This window comes from Trichosurus vulpecula, chromosome 8 (assembly GCF_011100635.1).
Source record: "Trichosurus vulpecula isolate mTriVul1 chromosome 8, mTriVul1.pri, whole genome shotgun sequence".
Lineage (NCBI taxonomy): Eukaryota > Metazoa > Chordata > Mammalia > Diprotodontia > Phalangeridae > Trichosurus > Trichosurus vulpecula.
The window spans coordinates 57,361,291-57,383,003 of NC_050580.1; the positions used below are offsets into that span (position 1 = coordinate 57,361,291).

The window sequence follows — 21,713 nt, forward strand, 5'->3', positions numbered from 1 at the left end:
AACAAATGGGAGAAACCATGAGAAAGAAAAACAGAACAAAAAAGAAGATAGTCTGCTTCACTCTGCATTCAGACTCCATAGTTCTTTCTCTGGATAAGGATGGCATTTTCCATTGTGAGTCCTTTGGAATTGTTTTAGGTCCTTGCATTGCTAAGAAGAACTAAGTCTATCAAAGTCAGTCATCATACACTGTGGCTTTTACTGTGTACAATGTTCTCCTAGTTCTGCTCACTTCACTCAGCATCAGTTCATGTAAGTCTTTCCAGGTTTTTCTAAAGTCCACCTGCTCATCATTTTTTATAGCACAATAGTATTCCATTACATTCATATACCATAACTTGTTCACTCATTCCCCAGTTGATGGGCATCCCCTTAATTTCCAATTTTTGGCCACCACAAAAAAAGTTGCTGTAAATATTTTTGTACATGTGGGTCCTTTTCCTGTTTTTATGACCTGTTTGGGATACAGCCCTAGAAGTGGTATTGCTGGGCCAAAATGTATGCGACTTTTGCTTTTTTTAACAGGGCTTCTTGAGTCTAGGCTTCTTGGTCCTTCATTTTGTGTATTTAGGAACTTATTTTTTATCTGTTTACTCAGGTTTCATCAGACTCTAGGAGACACTTTTTGCTAGTGAAATTCAAGAAATTGATTTCTAAGCCAGAATACTATTTACTAATTAACGTTGAAATGTACCTGCCAGGCTGACTGGAACATTCCTGCCAACTGATCAGCTTCTTCTCTTCCTATTAGGAAAGTCTGTTTGGGAAAATAGGTTAATATTAGAAGGTCACGTGGTGAATATAGGCAATATAAAGGAATTGGATGACTTTGAGAGTGTCATTAGGTTGGGCAGCTTGGGGCTCAGTGAGTAGAGCACCAGCCCTAGAGTCAGGAGGACCTGAGTTCAAATGCGGCCTCAGACACTTGACACACTTACCAGCTGTGTGACTTTGGGCAAGTCACTTAACCCCAATTGCCCTGCCTTCCCCTCTCCAAAAAAAAAAAGAGTGTCATTAGGTAATGATGCTAGAATATATGTCTACTGTAGGTAGGATGTTTTTTGTCAAGTAGACGTATGTCAGTTTACCAGGGCACATTTTCCCCTAGGAAATGAGAAAACTAGAGAGATATACTGGAATAACCAGGAAAAACTAGAGACACACGAACACATTTTTACTCTTCAAAGTCATCTTTTCCTAAGTTCTATGCAAACTATCAAAAGCTTTTGTCACCAAAATATTACGTTGTATTACAATTAATAAGACTATAGATCATTTTACATTAGCTACATTTTAGATTGGTATTGCCTTATTTGTATTTCAAGAGACAGCCTGTTCTCTAGCATCACAATTACAAATTATTTTAAGGATGTTATTCTTAAATGAAAAACATAGTAATGTATTCCATATTTTGTGTTTGCATAGGGCCCTTTATCCTTAAAATCAAGAGAAATTTCCAGATCAAAGTCTTATTGTTAAACATATACACCATGGTTTGACTTTTCTACTAATTATCAGTAATAGAAATACAGTATACAGAGAAGGGAAAGTGACAGTGATAACGGTCATCTTCCCTGATAAGATTGTGTCTAGAGTATTGGTCAGGTCTGTTTACTTCATTTTTAGAAAGACATTGATATATAATTGTCTATAAACATACTCCTCTATTCCCTATTTCCAGACTTCCCTGTTTCCGTCGAGGGTACTACCATCCTCCCAGTCACCTAAATTCATAAACTTAGAACCAGCCTTCACTTTTCCTTCTTCCTCCTCACATATAACTGATCACTTGATAAATCTTGTCTATTCTGTCTTTACAACATCCCTGTCATCCTTTCCCTTCTTTCTACTCACAGAAGCAATGACCAGCTACTCTAGTTCAAGTCCTTATAACCTTTTGGCCAGAATGTTATAAATAGCTGTTTATTTGCTATCCATGTTTTCTTCTCTCCAGTAGATCCTTTGCACAGCCCAAATAGGTATCTTGAGGCATAGATCTGACTATGGCAATCCGTTGCTCAGAAATCTTCAGCACTTAACACCAAGCCTGGAACAACAGTAGATGCTTAATAAATGTTGATTAATAGTAAAGAGTTAAAAGTCATTCACAAGCTAGCTCTCACCTTCTTTTTCAGCTTTATTTTATTCTGCTTTGTTTTACCAACCCTACATCCCAGTTCAGCAGATGTTCTCAAAGAGTTTGATTGCCATAGCCAACATTTGTGCCTTCATACAAGTTACTCCTGTTTTAACAATCCGGCTAGCAGCTTCTGTGGGGGTGTAAGATCCACCCACAGCCAGCACCCAGAAAGCTGCTGGCACGCTGGGAAAGCACAGGTTCTTTTGATCTAACTAAGGAAAGCAGGGTGAAGGGGTTGACAAGCTTATTTTAATTCAGCATACAAATATCATTCACTTAGTTCAGGGGAAAAAACCAGCACCCCGAACTTCAGAACAAAATACAAACAAATTACAAATATCAACAGACAGACCCAATACAATTCATGGTTACCAACATCTAGGTTCAACCCGGGAGCTCAGAACAAGGGCTGGCCCAGAATCACACTCGCCACCACTGCTGCAGGTAGAGCTCCAACAGAAAAGGGATCTTGAAGCTGTCTTCTCTCCTCTTATAGAGTTTTTGACATCATCAAGTGTCGTCTGAATGACCAGAGCCCAGGCACTGGTGATTGGTTCTTGTGTTGGCCCCTCCCCTTAGGACCCTGGGAGGTTCACATCCACATAGATTAGGTTAACACCCAATAGGGCATGGCTCTGGAGTTAACACCTCCCCTTAGCCAGCCCTATCTTGGGCCCCACCCCAGTCACCAATCTGCACCCACATAGGTTCCACACCTAATAGGGCTCTGGGCCTGGGGCCCAGCACCTAGCAAGGCTCAATGAAATACACTGAGTTACTCAAAGAAAACAAAGGCCATTTTGCTTACCAACACAACTCCTTACATCTCGAATGCACTTCCTCTTCGATTCAGCCTCTCCTCCTCCTCCACGTCTCAGTTCAGGTATCCCTCCTGTGTGAAGTTTCCACGATCCCCTTCCGGTTGTTCATCTTCTTTCCTTCTTTAAATTACCTATCCTATATTATGCTTATCTACATTGAGAGAGACTGTAACTGTGATTTCATTGGTCTTGCACTAGATAGAGCCTATGACTTGGAATTAGATTTGTGTTTGAATCCTGCCTCAGACACTTAACTAGATGGGTGATGCTGGACACGGCACCTTTGTGCTTCGGTTTCCTTATCTATAAAATGGGAATAATAAAAGTATCTACTTCATGGAGTTGTTGTGAGGATTAAATGAGTTAACCTATATAAAATGCAAATCTTAAAGTGCTGTGTGAATGCTAGTTATTATTATAGGGAACTTTTGGGTACGGAAGCCCCCCCTGCCAATGTTGCTTGACACCTTCCCTAAAATTTAGTCTTATAGTTGCCTAGAGTACCAAGATGATAATTAGTGACTTGTTTAGGGCTACAGAATAGCTAATATTTATATATCACATAGCCAGTATTTTGGGGGGGTGAGGTGAGACTCAGGTCTTCCTGGTTTCTCAGTTGGCTCTTTATCCACCCTTCTGCACTACCACCACTAGCTCCATACCTTCCTACCACCTGGCAAATTATATGATGCTTTAAGGCCTCACAACAGCTCTGGGAGGTGGGTGCTACTATCATCCCCATTTTACAGGTTAGGCACATAAAGCAGATAGAAGTTAAGTGATTTGTCCAGGGTCACATACATAGCTTCCAGGTGTCTGAGACTGGACTTGAACTCAATTATTCCTGAGTCTGTTCTCCTATTCTTTCTCTCTCTCATTCACTGACTCTCTCTGCTCCCTCTCCTTTCCTTCTTTCTTTCCTGCCTTCTAGTTTTACATGTTACATCCTTCTAGTACAAAATAAGTTCCTTGAGAGTAGGAACTGTCTCATTTTTTCATCTTTCTATTTCTTGAACAGTTCATGGTACCATGCATGTAGTAGGAACTTACTAATGTTTGTTGAATTTACAAAGTAGAGACTATTCAGAGGAAGGTAACCAAGATAGCAAGGGGGGGGAAGGGTTCTCAAGATTCATACAAGGATCAGTTGAAGAAACTGAGGAATATTTTGGCCTGGAGGCAAGAAGATTTAGGGAGGGACACAGTAATAATCTTCAGATATTTATAGGCTTGCCATGTAAAATCAGATCTGTTCTTTTGGGGTGGCATCCAAAGAAGAAGAAAGCTAGGACTGATGGTAGAAGTTAGATGAAGGCAGATCCTAGTTCAGCATAAAGAAAAACATTTTAACAATTTGAATATTCCAGAAATGCCTTGTAGAGGTAATGACTTCCCCACCATTGAAGCTTATGAGTGGAAGCTGTATGACTGCTTCCCCAGGAGATTGTGAATGATATTTGTGACTTAGGTGGAGGTTAAACTAGATGACCCTTGAAGGCCTTTTTTGGTCTAAGATTCTGTGGTTCCCCCTCAGCAAGCATTGTGGGTAGGAGGGGAAGCAATCGGAGAGCGGCATGATGTTTATCAGCAATTGAATCACCCACGCAGGATGGCTTTGGTGCGATCTAGTCTGGAGGCAGAATAATGGGAGTAGACAGCTCTTAAGGTCTGATGATTCTCAAAAAACATTGAAAATACTTGTTTTTGGAATTTATCAGTTGAAAAAGATAAAAATATTTTAAGGTTTTATTTTGCTAATACTTTTTCTGAAGAACAAAAAAATAGAAATAAATATAACTTAGGATTGTTATTCAGTTTTTTTTTCCCTCTCAAGTTTGACATACTTAGGAAATAACTGATTTCCAACCCATTTGAAATCATGAAATCCCAAAGTGCTCTAAGGTACAGTTATATTTACAAATACTGAATGGTAATATCTCATTTATACAGACATTTACACTTAACTGGCAAGCACAACTCTTGGTAGTAGTGGTGGCAGCTGTGGTGGTGGTTACCAGTGTATCATAGTGGCACTCCTTTTTTTTACTGGGAAAACTTACATGAAAAAGTTAAACCATTATTCAGATAGTTATTTTTTAAAGGCTGCATTGAAATTCCTCTTGGATTTAGAAATTTGCAAGAATTCTAAAGTTTCTTAAGATAATTTTCAGTACTCTTACTGTTTTGTGAAGACTGAACTATGAAATATTTCCTATGTATGAGGCACTTTTCTAAGCCTGTGGTTTTCCTCCTTTGAGTACTAAAAATGAGTCTTCTTCCCAACAGCAAAGTGACATATACATACGTGTGTGTGTTTGTCTGTCTGTCTGTGTCTTCACTTTTAAAGACCTCTTTAAAATTCATCCTCCATTAAACAAAACCATCCTCGTGTTCCTCTCTCATTTCAGTGTCCCTAGGATTCCATGGGCCTTTGCCATGACAGAAGTGTGTGGTGTCATTCTCTGTTACATCTGGCTGCTGGTGCTTCTCCTTCACAAACACAGGTACTCCTTTACTCCTGGCTGCAAGTAGTTTAATGTTTTGACTTTTTAGAAACTATCTTGACACCTTATTCTAGCCTTGTTGTTAATAAACCTGTTTTACTTTCTTGAAGTTTATTTCTTCCCAAGCTGTACTTAATAAGAAAAAAATTTTTTAAAGATGATCACATGATAGCAACTTGAAAGGAATATAATTTGGGTGGGAGCTATTACAAGGGTTAGATTAAAATGAAATATTGCTGCCTTCATATTTGGAAGTTTATATCCTTAGGGTTCTGGGTCACATTTAAGTAGGGAATGGAGGAGTGAGGTGGAGAAAGACTAGACAGCTACAGAATAATTGCCTAAGTCATCACCTGGCCAGCCTCTTGCTCATTTTTGACAACAAACAGTGTTTCTTGAGAGTGATCCCCTTCAAAGGCATTAATTTCGTTTTCAAAGAACACACTGTTCCTTACTATGAGATGACATATTGAATTACATATTGTTCTTTGGTTATTGAATTTTGAAATCATGTTCAGTATGTTTAATATAAGTAAACACAACAACACAATGTGGCTGTCCACTGTTACAGCAAATGAAAAGCTAGTAAATACTGTATGTTTATTTCTCTTCGGCTCTCTAAAAATCTCTCACCAGAGAAGAAATGTGAGTCTCCTTTTCTGCTTTAGGGAGTTAGAGGAAGGAGGAATACCATTTTCTTTGGGTTTGAAAGGGAAAAATGGTCTAAGCATTGATAGTTTGCTGTCCGTGTAACCTTGGAACATTTGGACAAATTTAATTAACAGTCTTTGACGCTGTCTCCCTCACTTAAGGTAATTCACAGATATGCTTTGGGTCTGAGGTAGCAGTTCTTTTGGTTCTTTTAAGACTGTTGATAGGTAGTATAGTGGTAAAGGGACTGAATTTGGTGTCAAGATAGCTTTGTGATCTTGGGCAAGTTACTTTATTACATGGGCCACAATTTCCTCATCAGTAAAATAAAGGGATTGCCTAGATCAGGGCTGTCCAAAGTGCAGCCCGCAGTGTTTACTATGGGTGTGGAAATTGACATAAATGCTTCAACTAAAGCATTTGTGTCAATTTCTGTGCTCGTGGTGGACACAGGCGGGCCGCGTAGGGGCGTACGGCCCGTGTTTTGGACAGCCCTGGCCTAGGTCTCTAAGACCCCTTTCAGCTCTAAATCCTATTATTCTAGGAAAGCGAGCAGTTGGTAATAGAAAGTCTCAGTTTCATGTGGAAATGACTTTTTGTTATTCGTTAAGTTCAGAATAAAAAATTAATTTATGAAATCCTTTGATTCTTTAACTATCCATTCTGTCATATCAACAACTCTGAATACAGTTCTGCCCCATTTTGAAAGTCTGGATGTTTTACTCTGGGTGTTGCTTGGGGCAGGGGGTAATATATACACATACATCATTACTACTTTCCAGTTGACACTTCTATTCCATACAATCTTCATGGACTTGAGAAATACCCATTAGAATCAGAGAGGTTGGTTTTATAGGAAACTTTAGAAGTTTGGGGGTACCCCACTGGCATATTAGACCCAAGTACAGATATTGCTACAATAAAAAGGGTTCGAGACACGGTGGGATCCTCTGAGAATACAGGCCTGGCCCTGCACTTGAGAAGCTCCCTTGTCCATGAAATAGAGGGAAGAAGATATAACAGTGAAAAGTGGCAGCCCAGGAGTGGAATAGCTGTACTTGTAATCATTATTGTAATCATTATAAAACAGTACTTGATTTTGGCCAAATGATCTAGTTTTCCAAACAGAGGAAACATTTGGAATTAGATTTTGTTGGGCCTCCACCAGTGAGGCAGGGCCTGACACAAGAGGCAGGAGGCTACCCTTGATATCTGTGTGATCTTTACCGGGCCTCTCTTCTCCTCTATAAAAGGGAGATAATACTGCATATATCCTGGGGTCGTTGTGAAGAAACAGCTTTTCCTCTTGGGTTCTAAGTTCCTTGTGTGGAATCTGTTTTTGTATTCCCATTACCTAGCACAGAACTTTCAGCTCCTTAGTGGTTAATGAAATATTAATTTGAGTCCATCATTTTGCAATGTTAGATAGTCATACACCTGTAACTGCTAGAAAATTTTCTGCTGCAGCGTGGCATAGCGGAATGGGCACTAGAAAGACCTGGGCACTAGAGTCCTGATCTGTGATTATATTGTAACCTTGTACAATGCATTTGGCTTTTCTGGACCAGGTCTCTTCCATTTCTAAGAGTCTGTGGTTTCTCTCTTATTATTCTGCTTTTTAAATAAACATTCAGACTGCCCTTTCCCTTTTGGATATGCTGTTTACAGGTCAATTCTCCTTCGAAGACTCTGCAGCCTGATGGGCACTGTGTTCCTGCTTCGCTGCTTTACCATGTTTGTGACTTCCCTCTCTGTGCCTGGACAGCACCTCCAATGTTCTGGAAAGGTAACTGGCTGCATTCTTACCCTCTCTTTCTTTTATCGTAAAGTGTTGGAACATTTCTAATAGTTATTTCTCACTGTATGTTTTATATTAATAAAGCGTGCTTTTCCGTATTTGCAGTGTACATGGTAAAAATCCAAGTGGGTGAGACCAAGCAAATATCTTTGAATCCATCCGGTTAGTTTGTCAAGAGGTATCAGTATAAGAATTTTTTAAAAACTATCTCTCCATTTATTGTGGCTTTGAAAAGTAGTTCATAATTAGTACTAAAGATCTGCTTATTCTTCTAGCTATTGAAATACTGTGAGTGACTTGTTACATAAGACTCATTGCTCCTTTGAACCTCTTTTCAGAATTAAATCTCTCAGTTTCAGATCACAAGATCATAGGTGTAGAGTATGCTGAAAGGCATAGGAACGTCAAAAGTTATATAGGGTCCCCAGCCCCTTTACTTTATAGGTGAAGAAAATGAAGCACATGGAAATGAATGACTTACCCATGGCTATATAGGAATTAAATGTGCAGAAACTGTCTCTACCCAAGACACTAACTATAATTTGCTCTAGTTGGAGCAACATCCCACCAAATAAATGCAGGAATCTCCTCTACAATATTCCTGGAAGTTGGTCATCTAGCTTTTACTTAATAACTTAGAATAATGGGAATTTTGGTACCTAACATTTCATTTTTAGACAGCTCTGATTGTTATGAAGTTCTGTCTTTGAGTGAGGAGTGCAAAAGTAGAATGGTAGTAGGTTTCTATAGGTATTAGGAGGATTTAATTACCAAAGAAAAAGGAGAAAATTTTAAGATCTTATTTAACTAGGAGAAATTTAAAAGATAGTCCAGATATAATGAGAACTTGCTGCTCCTGGCAGGGGCTGCTTCCTAAGGGAATGGGCAGTAGTACAAAATACTACAGTGTATATTCCGAAGAAAAATTTTATAGTAACCAAACTACCAGCGGAAGCAGGTCTCTTTTCTGTCTAATGCCAGTGATTTGTTGCCAGTTTGTTATATATGGAAACTTCTATTTTAATCTATCCTTAATACTGTTAATTGCTCCAAGTTTTGCTATAGCCTACTTTTTGACCTATATTATTTGTGGTATCATTTTTAAAATGGGTAATTGAGAAGGCATCTAGATCACATCTCATTACAACAAACCCCTAGGGCCGTTGTTAAGTGCGTTGCCGCATAGTAGCCTCATGTAGTGAATAAAGGGCAAAGAAAAAGGCTAGCTCAGGATGAGGAAAATATGAGTTCAAGTCCTTCCTCTGAAATACAGCTGGGTAATGTAGGAATTTAACCTTTCATGGTCCCCAAATAACTCCTTCACACTGTCCATTACAAAAGAGTTGCCAGTCTGTATCATTGGAAAATGTTCACTTCAGTTCCCTAACCATAAAGCTAGATAACTAGAAATAACATCCCTAGCCTATGTGGGGTAGGAAGGAAACAGAATGTTTCTGTGAAAGAAGCTACGTGGTGAATTAGGCATCAGAGACTGCACCAAACATAGGAAAGAAAACCCTGAAGCAGATGCCTACACCTGTCTTTGTCAGTGCTTCCTATTGTTTGTAATATAATATGGATGATTTTGGTCGACTCTTCTGGGAGAGGGTAATTGGGATGTTTAAGGTGGAAAGAGATAAGGGGAACTGGAATGATGAATGAAAAAGCTTGTATTAAAGTACTTTCTGTGTGCCAAGCACTGTGCCTGAGCACTGGCGATTCAAGAACAAAAGCAAAACAGTCCCTTCCCTTAAGGAGTCTACATTCTAATACAGGGAGACAACACCTAGGGGGCCATGGTGGGCAGGGATGGGTGTTTGGGATCGGGACCTCATGAGCATGGTGAGGAGAACCAGAAGATAGTTGATTTACATTCTCTTAACAATGCAGTGGCAGTATTAATTTGTTTATGGTTTCATAATCGAGGGTAGGAAGGAAAATGACTGGGATGGAATGTGAAGCATGCCTGGCTTGGGCTGGATGGATACAGTGGGCTGGACAGCATAGGCCCCCCAGGTGTGAGTTCTGGAACTGAGAGGGTCAAGTCCCTTAGGAGAAATGTAGTCAGTGAAGTTGGCAAGGTTCAGCACTGTAAAGGCACAGTGACAGTCAGACCCGATGGCAAGAAGATGGCCATAGTAGAGATTAATTACTGCTTTTCAGCTTGCTTCCTCTCTTTGGCTTGCCAACTTTTTTCACTGATTTCACTTCCTTTCCCCAAAATAAATACTGCTGCCTCCGTAGCTTCAAAATAACATAGAAGACATGAACATTGAAATTGAAAGCTAGATAGTGAATTAGTAATATTATAGGAATTGAGAGTGCCAGTGATTAAAAGATATGATAAAACGTCAATTAACCTTGTTCCCCCTAAGTACTTGGGTATCAACCATAAAGGTGGAATTCAAAGCAGACTAGAGTGGTAGTACTGAGAAAACAAAATAACACTTCCAATAGGCATTGGTACACAATAAATATTACTGACAAGATATTTCTGTGGTCAGTAGCTAGCCTTGCAGATGCAACCCACTCTTCAGATACCTTTTCTTTAGAAAGTAACTATGACTAAACCCTTCCTTAGGATGGATTAGGATTAGTCTCATACAGTATTTTCTTTATTAATGTGTTCTCACTGTGCCTGTGGCCAAGCCTTGAAAATACTTTAGTTGGGGCAGCTAGGTGGTGCCGTGGATAGAACACCTGCCCTGGTGTCAGGAGGACCTGAGTTCAAATCCAGCCTCAGACACTTATTAGTTATGAGACCTGGGCAAGACACTTAACTCTGATTGCCTCCAAAAAAATACTTCAGTTGTACTGAGCTTGAGTAGAGGAGGCTGATCTATATAGTGAGTGGTTTGAGCTGATGTTTGAATTAATAAGTCAAGCACAGTTTGCTTAGTGAATTCTTAGGTTTGACTGGAACCAGAGTGAATTCAGTCACTTTTACTTAGGCATTATTCATCTACTGAATCATTCTGAATCATCCAGCATTTGCATTTTGCTTAGAACTTCATGTTGGAAGCCTTAAGTCGTCTTTTTGAGCATTTAAAATACTAATTGACTATTTTCCTCATCTTAGCTATATGGCAGCGTTTGGGAAAAACTGCACCGAGCCTTTGCTATATGGAGCGGCTTTGGTATGACCTTGACTGGAGTACACACTTGTGGAGATTATATGTTCAGTGGCCACACAGTTGTTCTGACTATGCTGAATTTCTTTGTTACTGAATGTAAGTATCCATCCATTTGTCATCATGATTTTATTCTTCGAGTCCCTAGTGAAGGTTAGGGGAGTATTTCATGTATTAGTGTCCTGTCTGAGCAGAATGTGTGTTTATAAGCTAGTCTGTGGAATATGTGATGAAGACTTGTTTGTGGTTTTAAATTAAAATTTGTTGGTTTTTTCCAGATACACCAAGAAGCTGGAACTTCTTGCATACTCTGTCCTGGGTCCTCAACCTCTTTGGAATCTTCTTCATTCTGGCTGCACATGAACATTACTCAATTGATGTGTTTATTGCCTTTTATATCACCACAAGACTCTTTTTGTATTACCATACTTTGGCCAATACCAGAGCATATCAGCAGAGTAGGAGAGCAAGGATCTGGTTTCCCATGTTTTCTTTTTTTGAATGCAATGTTAATGGTACAGTACCTAATGAGTATTGTTGGCCTTTTGCAAAACCTGAAGTAATGAAGAGATTAATTGGTTGAAGAATGTGTCTTTGTAAAGGGTTCATGATCAAATATACAGAAATGGTTTCAAAAACTAATAACTTTATTTTTTTCCTTGTTGTGTTTCTGAATGCCTTGTTACTTGGCTTGTTAGTTGACAGAGTGGGACTTTCTTTGCTTAGCAAGGTTGTAGTTGTAAAAAGTAAGCCTTGAATAGTCCAGAGTACTTAAGTAGGTGTTTGAACAAAAAACTCAAATAATCTTTTTCCTTTTAGGGGAAGGGCAGGGAGGGAGAGTACAGATTTGGTGTTAGTATTTTGAGATAGGTACATTTCTTGTTGAAAAGAAGATTTCTGCTGATTGTGGCATGATTATATTCAAGAAATTATATTTTGTGGAAGTTGCTTCCAGTTATCTTCAAAGAAAATCCATGAGCAATACTTGTCATTTATAAGCAGCGCTCTCTCGCTCTCTCTCTCTCTCTCTCTCTCTCTCTCTCTCTCTCTCTCTCTCCTCCTCCTCTCCCTCTCTCTCCTCTCTCTCTCTCACTCACTCACACACACAGATTCTCTCTTCTCTCTCTCCCCCTCTCCATACACATAAACACATATGCACATATATGTTCAGAAAGTATAATTCTGAAGAATGAATAAGTTTCATTGGCTAATAACTGCCTTCTGAGTCTGCCATCTCTGAGAAGATACTGTGTTACACCAAGATGCCTGAGACTAGGCGAAAATAATAAAAGGGGCATTTGATGGGGTGGACAGAGTGCTGATGACAAAGCCATCAACAGATGCAAGTCACTGATCCCACTGCATTTGTGACCAGAGGAGCAAACAATATAAAATATTTCCTTTCCACTTGGGGGCCTCAGTTTAGCCTTCAGTTGGTAAGAAGAGATGGCCACATTCATTGGAAAATAACTATGGTTTAGTTTTAGTGACATCACCTTGAACAAACTTGTACTTTTTAAAGATAAATTATTTAACTAGAGAAATGGGAGTGTTTTCTAGATACTGAACAAGATTTTTATGCCCTGTAAATAAGGAAAATAAGCATGTGATTGTTTTAACTTCTGAAAAAGAGCTTAATAGCAAATTTCAGAGTTTTCCCCCCTTCTATTTTTGAATTTTGAAGTTTCTGGTTCCAGCTTATTGAAAAATGAGCAAGTATATCTAGAGATGCAAAGATAATTTGGTTTGGTTTGGTTTTTTTAAACACAAACTTGTAAATACATTCTTTTTACCAAGTCTTATTTCAGCAGCCAGCACATTAGATTAGCTGCTTGTTTACAACACTAGAAGTGAAGTATACTGAATAATTTAGCTTCTAAGATACCATTGGTTGCTTTTTGGGAATGATTCTGTTTTGTGGTTGTGACTAGAGAATAGTTATAAAACTGGAGTTTTGAAATCTTTGGTGGGCATACATAGTATGCCCTGCTCTTAGCCATCCTCTGAAAACCCTGTGGGTAAGCTTAGCCGCTTGAAAGCTTCATTGTGCAGTCTTAACATTACTTTTTATACATAGTAAGTTGGAGAAGATGCTTGATTCGAAGCATTTACCTTGAGGCCCTAAATGAGGCCAACCTAGTAATAGCCTGCTCCTTCTTTGCCTTTTTCTTTTGGCACTTTAATTAATCTCCCGCCCATTAGCTGCAGAGGACCCAGGATGGATTACAGGGGAAAGTATTATTATCCTAGCAAGACTTACCTTGGTACTAGGTGACCTCAATTTGTGTCGGCTTTGAACTTTACCTTTAAGTTCACCCCTGAATGTCCATAGGAGATACCAAGTATGGAACAAGGCTAATATAAGTTTTATTATGTTCTGTAGTCCCTGACACATGGAATTCTTCTAAGACCTTAAATCGTCAATCTTGTTATATTGAGGGGGAGGGCAAAAATGCTGACATCTCATCCAAGGAAATTGCATTGTCTTGAAGGATGATTGTTTCTATGCCAGTCTGAGTAGTTAATATTAAACTGATCTGCCCCCTCCCCCTTGAGGTCAAGAAATGGCCAGTGTTATTGCTTTATTTTCTGAGTGGCAAAAAGAATTGACATCCCCTTTTGAACTCAGATACAGTATAGCTTAGCTAGGGAAGGTCAGATAATTGCTTCTGGAGAAACTGTTCAAAATATGTTGTAACATTAACTCAAATATGTTAAATACTTATTTAATGATCATTTTTTCCATCTCTAGTCTTTTCTTCATTTAATTTTTAAGACTCAAAAATAAAAATGCAGTTAACCTTTTCAGAGATACTGACATTGAGAGCACCTAACCGTCGGCTGCTTTCGAGCTTCATTAGCTGTCAGAATTTAAAGATAACTTTTTAACCTGGCATTTACTCGTGTATGTTGTTAAAGCAAAAAGTAGAGGTTTGTAATTTATTATTGTAGCTATTCTAAGACAGTGTTTACATGAACTAAAGTGATCATCTCAAAGGCTCTTTCCTGAAAGACTTTGAGACAAAATTCTTTTCAGTTTTTTAAATGTGAAATATATATATTCTTGTAATTTTTTTGTCCAGAAATTTCCAGTTTTACCTTCAAATCTTTATTTTTCCCTCTTACAAACCAAGCCATAGTGATGATAATATATATGTTTACATTTTGGGCTTCACACACACTAGGTCTACATCATTGTTTAATGACATTATGATTCTACCACTGTGAATTGGTGAGGCACTCACATCACCAAGAAATCACGGTTTAAGTTTCCCCATTTTCAAGGTGCTGCGGAGTAATGTGTAGAAGGAAAGCAAGGGTTTGAATTTTGCAAGCAAAAGTAGGTAGTTTCCCTTCTGGTTCTGATGTAGTTGCTGGGGTTCTGGGGCTCTAGGGTTCTGTTCTTTAGACTAGCAAAGGGGTGCGATTTTAAGTCACTACTGAAGTACAGTGGGACAGGAGGAGGCTTGAGAAAGGGAAGTCCCATAATGGTCCCCATAATTGGTCCTACTGTTGTTCTGCATTCCTAGTGCCTCTTTTCCTCCCTTGCTGTAGTCTGGTGTGGCCAAACAGAGAAAGCAAAAACCAAAACCAATTTTGTAAAAATTGCAAAAGGAGTCTCCATCTTTTACATCTTATCATGGTCTTTTGGTTTTTTTTGAAGGAAGAAATCAGTAAACTTAGATTTAGAGATAGGGACTTGAATAAGTGTGAGTTGTTCAAAGACAAAATTCACTGACTAGAAACTTGGTGTTTCAAAAACAGAATTTTATGAATAACATTATGAGTATTCTTCCTTTCTTTTTGCCTGTATGTTGTTTCATGGAACTCCAGAAAGCCAACAAATACAAAAAGAGAATAAGGGATGACATCTAGATAGTATAATGGATTTAGTTTTCAGGGGATCTGTTTAGAAAATGTTAGTTTAATGTTACAGAAATACCTAACACTAACCTGCTGTTTGTATTCAGCAAAAAATAAATATCACTAATTTTACATGAACTAGTTTTGTTATAATTACAAACTGAGTAACTAAATTCTTGTTTTAAACTTGCTAATTTAGTAAACTTAATTTTTATGGTCTTTTTTACAGACTTCAAATATCACTAATAAATTATAACAGTCATAGCTAAGTCTAGTAGAAGTATTCAGTTATTTAAGATGAATAAAAATGGACTCTCAGAATAGTTCAGTTGCTTTTAAAACAGTATCAGTTTCATGTGGATGCTTTCAAAGCCAACTGAGGTATGCTAATTAGTATCCAACTTTGCTTAGCATGTTAAAGAGCTTGTTTTTGAGAAACCTTAGACTGAATAAATTGTGTCTGAGAAAGGAGTGAATTTGTCCATGACATCTAAGGCTAACCTGTTAAAAGTCATTAAAAAAACTAGACTTCTTCCCCCATTGTTTTGGAACAGATTTGAAAAGATTGTAATTAGTATGGGGGGGAAATTTGTCATCACGCATCCCAACTTAGTACCAGTTTATAAAGACTAAAATTTACTCTTTTTTGTAGTAAATCCAGTGGTAGCCTTGACTAAACCTATAAACTATAATTCAGTCACCAGGGATGCTTTTTTAAATTATGCTTTCTTCCCCAAACTAACTGAAGGACATTGCAGCTCCTTATTCAAAGCACTCTACAATTCAACACAATTTAGCTTGATCCTTGAAGGTAAGAGGAATATTGTGAAAAGGCATGTTCTATGCAGAAGCCAAGGTAGAAGTCAAGATCTGTATGAAAAATCTAAACTGCTAAGTTGACTGAAGAATTAAATACATGATCATATGATCAGTTAATCCATTGATAAATTAGTAATATCACCCCATTGTTTCATTGAAAGTCATTTTTATTTTGAATATTCTGTTGGCACTATGGAGTACTTTGGTTGGATAACAAAAGACATGGAAACTGGTACTTAATGCTTTGGGGGAACCAATGCCAACTCACACTGAAATAAGCACGTTTTCCTTTTGAGGGTTGTTCCCAAATATCTCCCTATTCCACAGAGAAACTAGTGTTACTTGAAGGTGTGAGTCCCTGTGGCAGCCGTACCTTGAAGCACAGTATTGTAAATAAGTAAATATTGTCTTGGTTCAAAATTTAAATCCAGATTTCATTAATATATTATTTTATATCTTTGTTGTATCAAAACATATTTAAAAGAACTAAAAATAAAACATTTGAAAGCTGCATTGAGGTCTCATTTTAAAGACTTTTTCATTATTATTGAAGCTGTTTAAAAAATTAGTTGTCGTTTGTGCTGACACAGCAGAGTATAGCAAGGGAAGTTAGAGTCCTTGGGAGTAATTCATGCTGGATATTCTTGTCTTAATAGGAAACAAGCCACCTTTGGCATCTTCTCTTTCTGTTTTATAAAAGAGTTTTTCATAAGGCTGTTGAAGCAGTTCTGATGGTGGGGGGGATGGGAAGGACTCAAAAAGGGGGAGGAAACTCTGCCTTAGATTCCATTTAATTTTTTAAAAATTATTTTCAGTTCCAAATTCTCTCCCTCCTGCCACTTCCCCACCAATTGAGGAGGCAAGGAATACTATACCCATTATCCATATAAAATCATGCAAAACAAATTTCCACATTAGCCGTGATGCAAAAAGAAGAAAAATGAAGTGGAAAAAATGCTTCAATTTGAAAAAGCTCATCAGTTTTCTCTCTGGAGGTGGATAGCAGTTTTCATCATGAGTTCTTTGGAATTGTCATGGATCATTGTATTGATCGGAGTAACCAAGTCACAGTTGATTATTGTTATAATATTGCTGTTACAGTATACAGTGTCCTCTTTGTTCTTCCCGCTTCATTTTGCATCAGTTCATTTAGTATTTACCAGGTTTTTCTGAAACCATCCTACTCTTCATTTCTTAGAGCACAATAGTATTCCATCATAATCACATGCCACGACTTGTTCAGCCATTCCCCAACTGATCACAAAAAGAGCTCCTATATTTTTGTACATATGGGCCCTTTTCCTTTTTCTTCCATCTCTTTGGGGTACAAACCTCGTAGCAGTATTGCTGGGTCAAAGGGTATGTGCAGTTTTATATACTTTAAATATACATTTTGACATAGTTCCACATTGTTCTCCGGAATGGTTGGATCAGTTCACAGCTCCACCAGCAACTCAGCAGTGTTCCAATTTTTCCATATCCCCTCCTTAAATTCCATTACATCTCTTTTAAAAATTAGGAGTTTTATAGTTTTTTCATAGTCTTGAGTCAGCAACCAAGGTGATGACAGAAGTACAGCAGAAAACCTTGTAAGAATGAGACCTGATGCTCTCTTCCAAATCTACAGAGCAGAGGAGAGGTCTCACCTCTCAGTCACCAATGAATTATTGATCTGTTCAGCCACTGAAATTGTCTTGTTGTAAAACCACAAAAGCGGATAATCTATCCATGTTGGGATTCTTTCTCATCCTCTTGGTACAAGGAAGATGCTGCCTCTTTAGAGGAAGGGAGACATGCCAGACAGGGGCCAATAATCATAGGTAACATTTATATAACGCCAGTGTGCCAGGTACCATTATAAATCTTTTGTTTGATCCCCCCTGAAAGGTAGGTACCGTTATTACCTTTGTTTTATAGGTGAGGTAGGCAGAGGTTAAGTAACTTGCCCAGGGTCGCACAGTAAATGTCTGAGGCTGAATTTGAACTCAGGTATTCCTGACTCCAGGCCCAGCTGGAGTATGTGTGAATTAGAGATGTTTGTATATAAAAGCAAAATTTCAACAAAGGCAACACCTTGTATTAAAAAATACAAATGCACAAATCTGGCCTCAGACACTTGACACACTTAACTAGCTGTGTGACCTTGGGCAAGTCACTTAATCCCAATTGCCCTGCCTTCCCCCTCCAAAAAAAAATACAAATGCATACAAGGTGTCCCAGTTTTATCCTTGTAAAACTTCAAACTGCCCTAAGACTTTTGGGGTAGCCTTTATAATACTGACATGGAGACATAGAAGTGTGACAATATTCAGTTTCCCAATATGCTTATTGAGAGTCTCTTCTGTGTAGGACATTATTAAGTGTTGTGTATGATAAAAAGAAATCTTAAATAAAGTCCTTACCTCAAGGAATTTAAAATGTCGTTGAAGAAACACCAAAAATATTATAAAAAAGATAGTGTTTGACAGTTGACATTGTACTCATTTGTCAAGGTCCATTTCAAATGCCACCACTGCCATGAAACTTGTGATCTTACCTTTCATCTGTTCAGGTATTCTGTACCTTCCCTAAGTACTTAGATATTACTCCTACTATATTTTAAGGTCCTTGAGGATGGTAGATACTTGGTAGTATAGAATTTAGAACTGGAAGGAACCTTAGGTCATCTAGTCAAACCTCGTATTTACAAGGTCACAGAGTAAGTAGCAAAGCCAATTCTCCAGTGTTCTTGCCTTTATATCACTGTTCCCCTGACTTATCAATCATATCCCCTCATGCTTAGTACAGTGTATGCCTAGCACGTAGTGTTTAGTGTTTCAATGAATGACTAGCAGTGTAAGGTATTGTAGTGCTGGAAAAAAAAAAAAGCTTACATTTTACATGTAGAACATTGATTCATAAAAGTTGTGACCCACTCAAGATCACAAAGCCAGTAAGTCCCAAAGCCACAACTAGAACCCTTGTCTTCCGCAGTCCAGGATTCTTGCTTCTGTACCATTAGGAATGGGTTGTAGGAGGTCTGGGACGGCAAGCGGAGGAACCCGAACTTCATTTTAATGGAGAACCATGGGGGAAAAAGATGTAAATTTAAAGGTAGAAATGCAAGGTCCAATTGTGGGTGAGGCTGAGAACAGCTGGAGGGTGGGGCAGAGAAGGACAGAAAAGTGAGTGAGGACTAGAAAGTGAAGGATGGAATGGTTAGCAAATCAAAGAAATCCTAATTGTCTATGCTTGGCTTCAGCCTCTTTGATTTGCCATTTTGGGACCTACTTCTTGTCTTACCTCCTCTGGGTTTAAATGAACAAGTACATATATAGTACTGCTAAGTTAGACTTCAACGGAGAGTAACTAATATGCTGATTGTTTAATCTGTGCCCAAGAATCTCTTGTAATAAATCTAATCTTTGCTGTGCCTAAATTGACTTAAGTATTCTAGATTGTAGTGGTGTAAAATGGAAACTAATAGCATTAGCACAGAAGCCAGGAGGAAGGAATTTGTGAATCCAGAACCCTGGTCTTTGAAGGAGAAATCTTTTTACTATTCAAAGCTGCCAGCATCATAGAGGAAATCTGAGATCTGCTGGGGATGGGAAGGAGTGCCAGTGACATACAGTATGTTTTGGCATGCCTTTCCTTGTAAAGAGAATAATTGACATTAGAAATAGAAACGTAAGACAGACCCCTACCCTCAAAGGGCTCACATTTTAAATGGGAGAGAACACACACACACACACACACACACACACACACACACACACACACACACACACACACACAGAAGCTCTTTGCTGTAAGTCAGATTGAAAGATCCCATGGTCCTTAGAGTACAGCACCAAAGAAGATGGTAACGCCTGTTGTTTAATGTTGTTTCCACTGATAAAAGCAGATCAGTTGTTGATGTTGAACCATTTGACGATGCCAAGGTCTTTGGGGATAGCACCTCTCTTTTCTGGGTCTTCTCTGGAGCAGTTCTCAGGGTACAGCTTGAATAGCGGTTGTTTCCCCCTATTCTATGATGCTGGTTGCAGGCCCTGGTTTGGAAGCATGGCTATTCCCAAGGCTCTGATGTTCATAGCCCTTGACTGTTTCCATCAGGGTCTGAAGGGAGATGTGGTCAAGGTGCTGCTGGTAGTGATGGTGGTGGTTTAACTTGCCTGCACATAATGTTTACTGTCTCTCCCCGCAGGGTGTCCCCACTAAGGGGAAGGGATGTTTGTAATTTTTTTCCTTTTTTTCTTTTTAGCTCTAGGGCTTTGCACATGGGTAGGGCATTAATAGATGCTGTTGGTGTTAGCTGTTTAGCCAATAAAAATTTATTAAGCACCTACTGTATACTGGATACTTGTCCCTGCTTCAAAGTAATTTTTTTTTTTAAAGTCCAGCTGAGAAAAGTAGTTTACTGTTTGATTTCAATTTTGGTGACTACTTCAGCTATTACCAGAACTGGTAGTTGAGGCAGAAACTGTATAGTATGCTTTCGCTGGAAATGAGACTACAGTAGATGGAACAGTGTGAAGAATTTGTTGAATAAGTTTTTTCATTAGATTTTAAAAATCATGGATATCAGCAAACCAGAATTGAGACCAGCAAGTCCAGAATCTTGGTCATGGTCTATGCAAAAGGACACCAGCAGAGGGCATCATGTGCCTCCTTCAATCAACATTCTTCCTTCTCTGTCCTTACGCTGTGCCAGTGAGGCACCAAGTGTGTTTTGTTAAACGTGGTATTTTAGTATAATGTTTGGAGAGTGGAGAAAGGATCATAGATTCAAAGCTAAAGAGCCCTAAGAGGTCATCTAGTCCAATTCCCTCATTTCACAGAACAGGAAATTGAGGCCCAAGGATTTGCCCTAAGGTCACACAGATAAATAAAAAGAGGCAAAGATGGAATTTAAACCCAGGTCCTTGTACTCCCAACTCCAGTGCTCGTCCCATCAGGCTACACTGATAGGCCCCTTTCCCCCTGTTTCATGATGAGGACGTGGGTGGTGGTGGCGATAATGTCTGGCTGCACCTCTGTTCCGGGTGAGAATCAGTTCATTTTAGTCCTTCTACCCTTGGTGGTTCAGCAATTCTTCGTGTCAAGAATGATCACTCAATTCAACAAATATTAAGCTCATTATTTACTAAGTACTGTGATATAAAGATAAAACTTTACACAGTCCCTGCCCTTTAAGGGACTTGGAGTCTAGTGAGAGATAAAATACCTGCATAGAAAACTATAATTCAAGTTATAAAAGTCAAAGTTGGGAGGAACCTCCAAAGTTATCTTGTCTAACCTTGAATCAAATGTCATCCGGTGACTGCTTGAAAACCTCAGTAAGGAGGAGAAAGAACCTGCAGGGAGAGAACCACCAACTTGCAACCACTTTGTAGACAGCTGGAATTTTGGGGAAATTTTTCCTTAGATTAATCATAAATATGCCTCTGCATCTTTCATCCCTTTTTCCTAGTTCTGTCCCCTAGGGCTAAGCAGAGAATCAAGTCTTCTAGCTCTTAGCAGTTCTTCAAATACTTAAGAACAGCTGTCATATGTCCCCTAAGTTCTTTTTCTTCTCCAAGATAAACATATTCAGTTCTTTAACCAGTCAGTCAATAAGCACCTACTATGTGCCAGGAGGCGCTGGGCTAAGCACTAGAAATACAAAGAAAGCCAAATCAGTCCCTGCCTTCAAGGAGCTCGCAACCAATGCACAGATGACATGTTCTTAAGCCCCTAACTATCCTGATTACCATCCTTCACATGCACTTCTTGTCTATGCCCTTCCTAAAATGTGATGCTCTGAACTGAATACAATATTCCAGAATAAGTCTAAGTCTGATGAGAGCCAAATGAAGCAAGATTGTTAATCTTTCTTATCCTGAACCAAACAGATGTCTCATTAAAATACACACACACATACGCATACACACATGTGTATATTAATCAACAAAAATCTGCGTTTTCTCCCTCCTACACCTCCTCCCCAATCAAAAATGAAAGAAA

The 21,713-nt window shown here is 38.7% G+C and overlaps 1 protein-coding gene across 1 annotated transcript in view; it reads left to right on the forward strand.

Annotated features, from left to right (window-relative positions):
* Nucleotides 1–16,240, forward strand: part of SAMD8 (sterile alpha motif domain containing 8) — a 50,466-nt gene extending 34,226 nt beyond the window's left edge. Inside the window, exons 3-6 of the mRNA XM_036735458.1 lie at nt 5,370–5,465; nt 7,785–7,902; nt 10,994–11,144; nt 11,324–16,240. Coding sequence (XP_036591353.1) covers nt 5,370–5,465; nt 7,785–7,902; nt 10,994–11,144; nt 11,324–11,628 — 670 coding nt within the window. The 3' untranslated portion in view covers nt 11,629–16,240. The remainder of the gene's footprint in view (nt 1–5,369; nt 5,466–7,784; nt 7,903–10,993; nt 11,145–11,323) is intronic.
* Nucleotides 16,241–21,713: the final 5,473 nt, after the last annotated feature.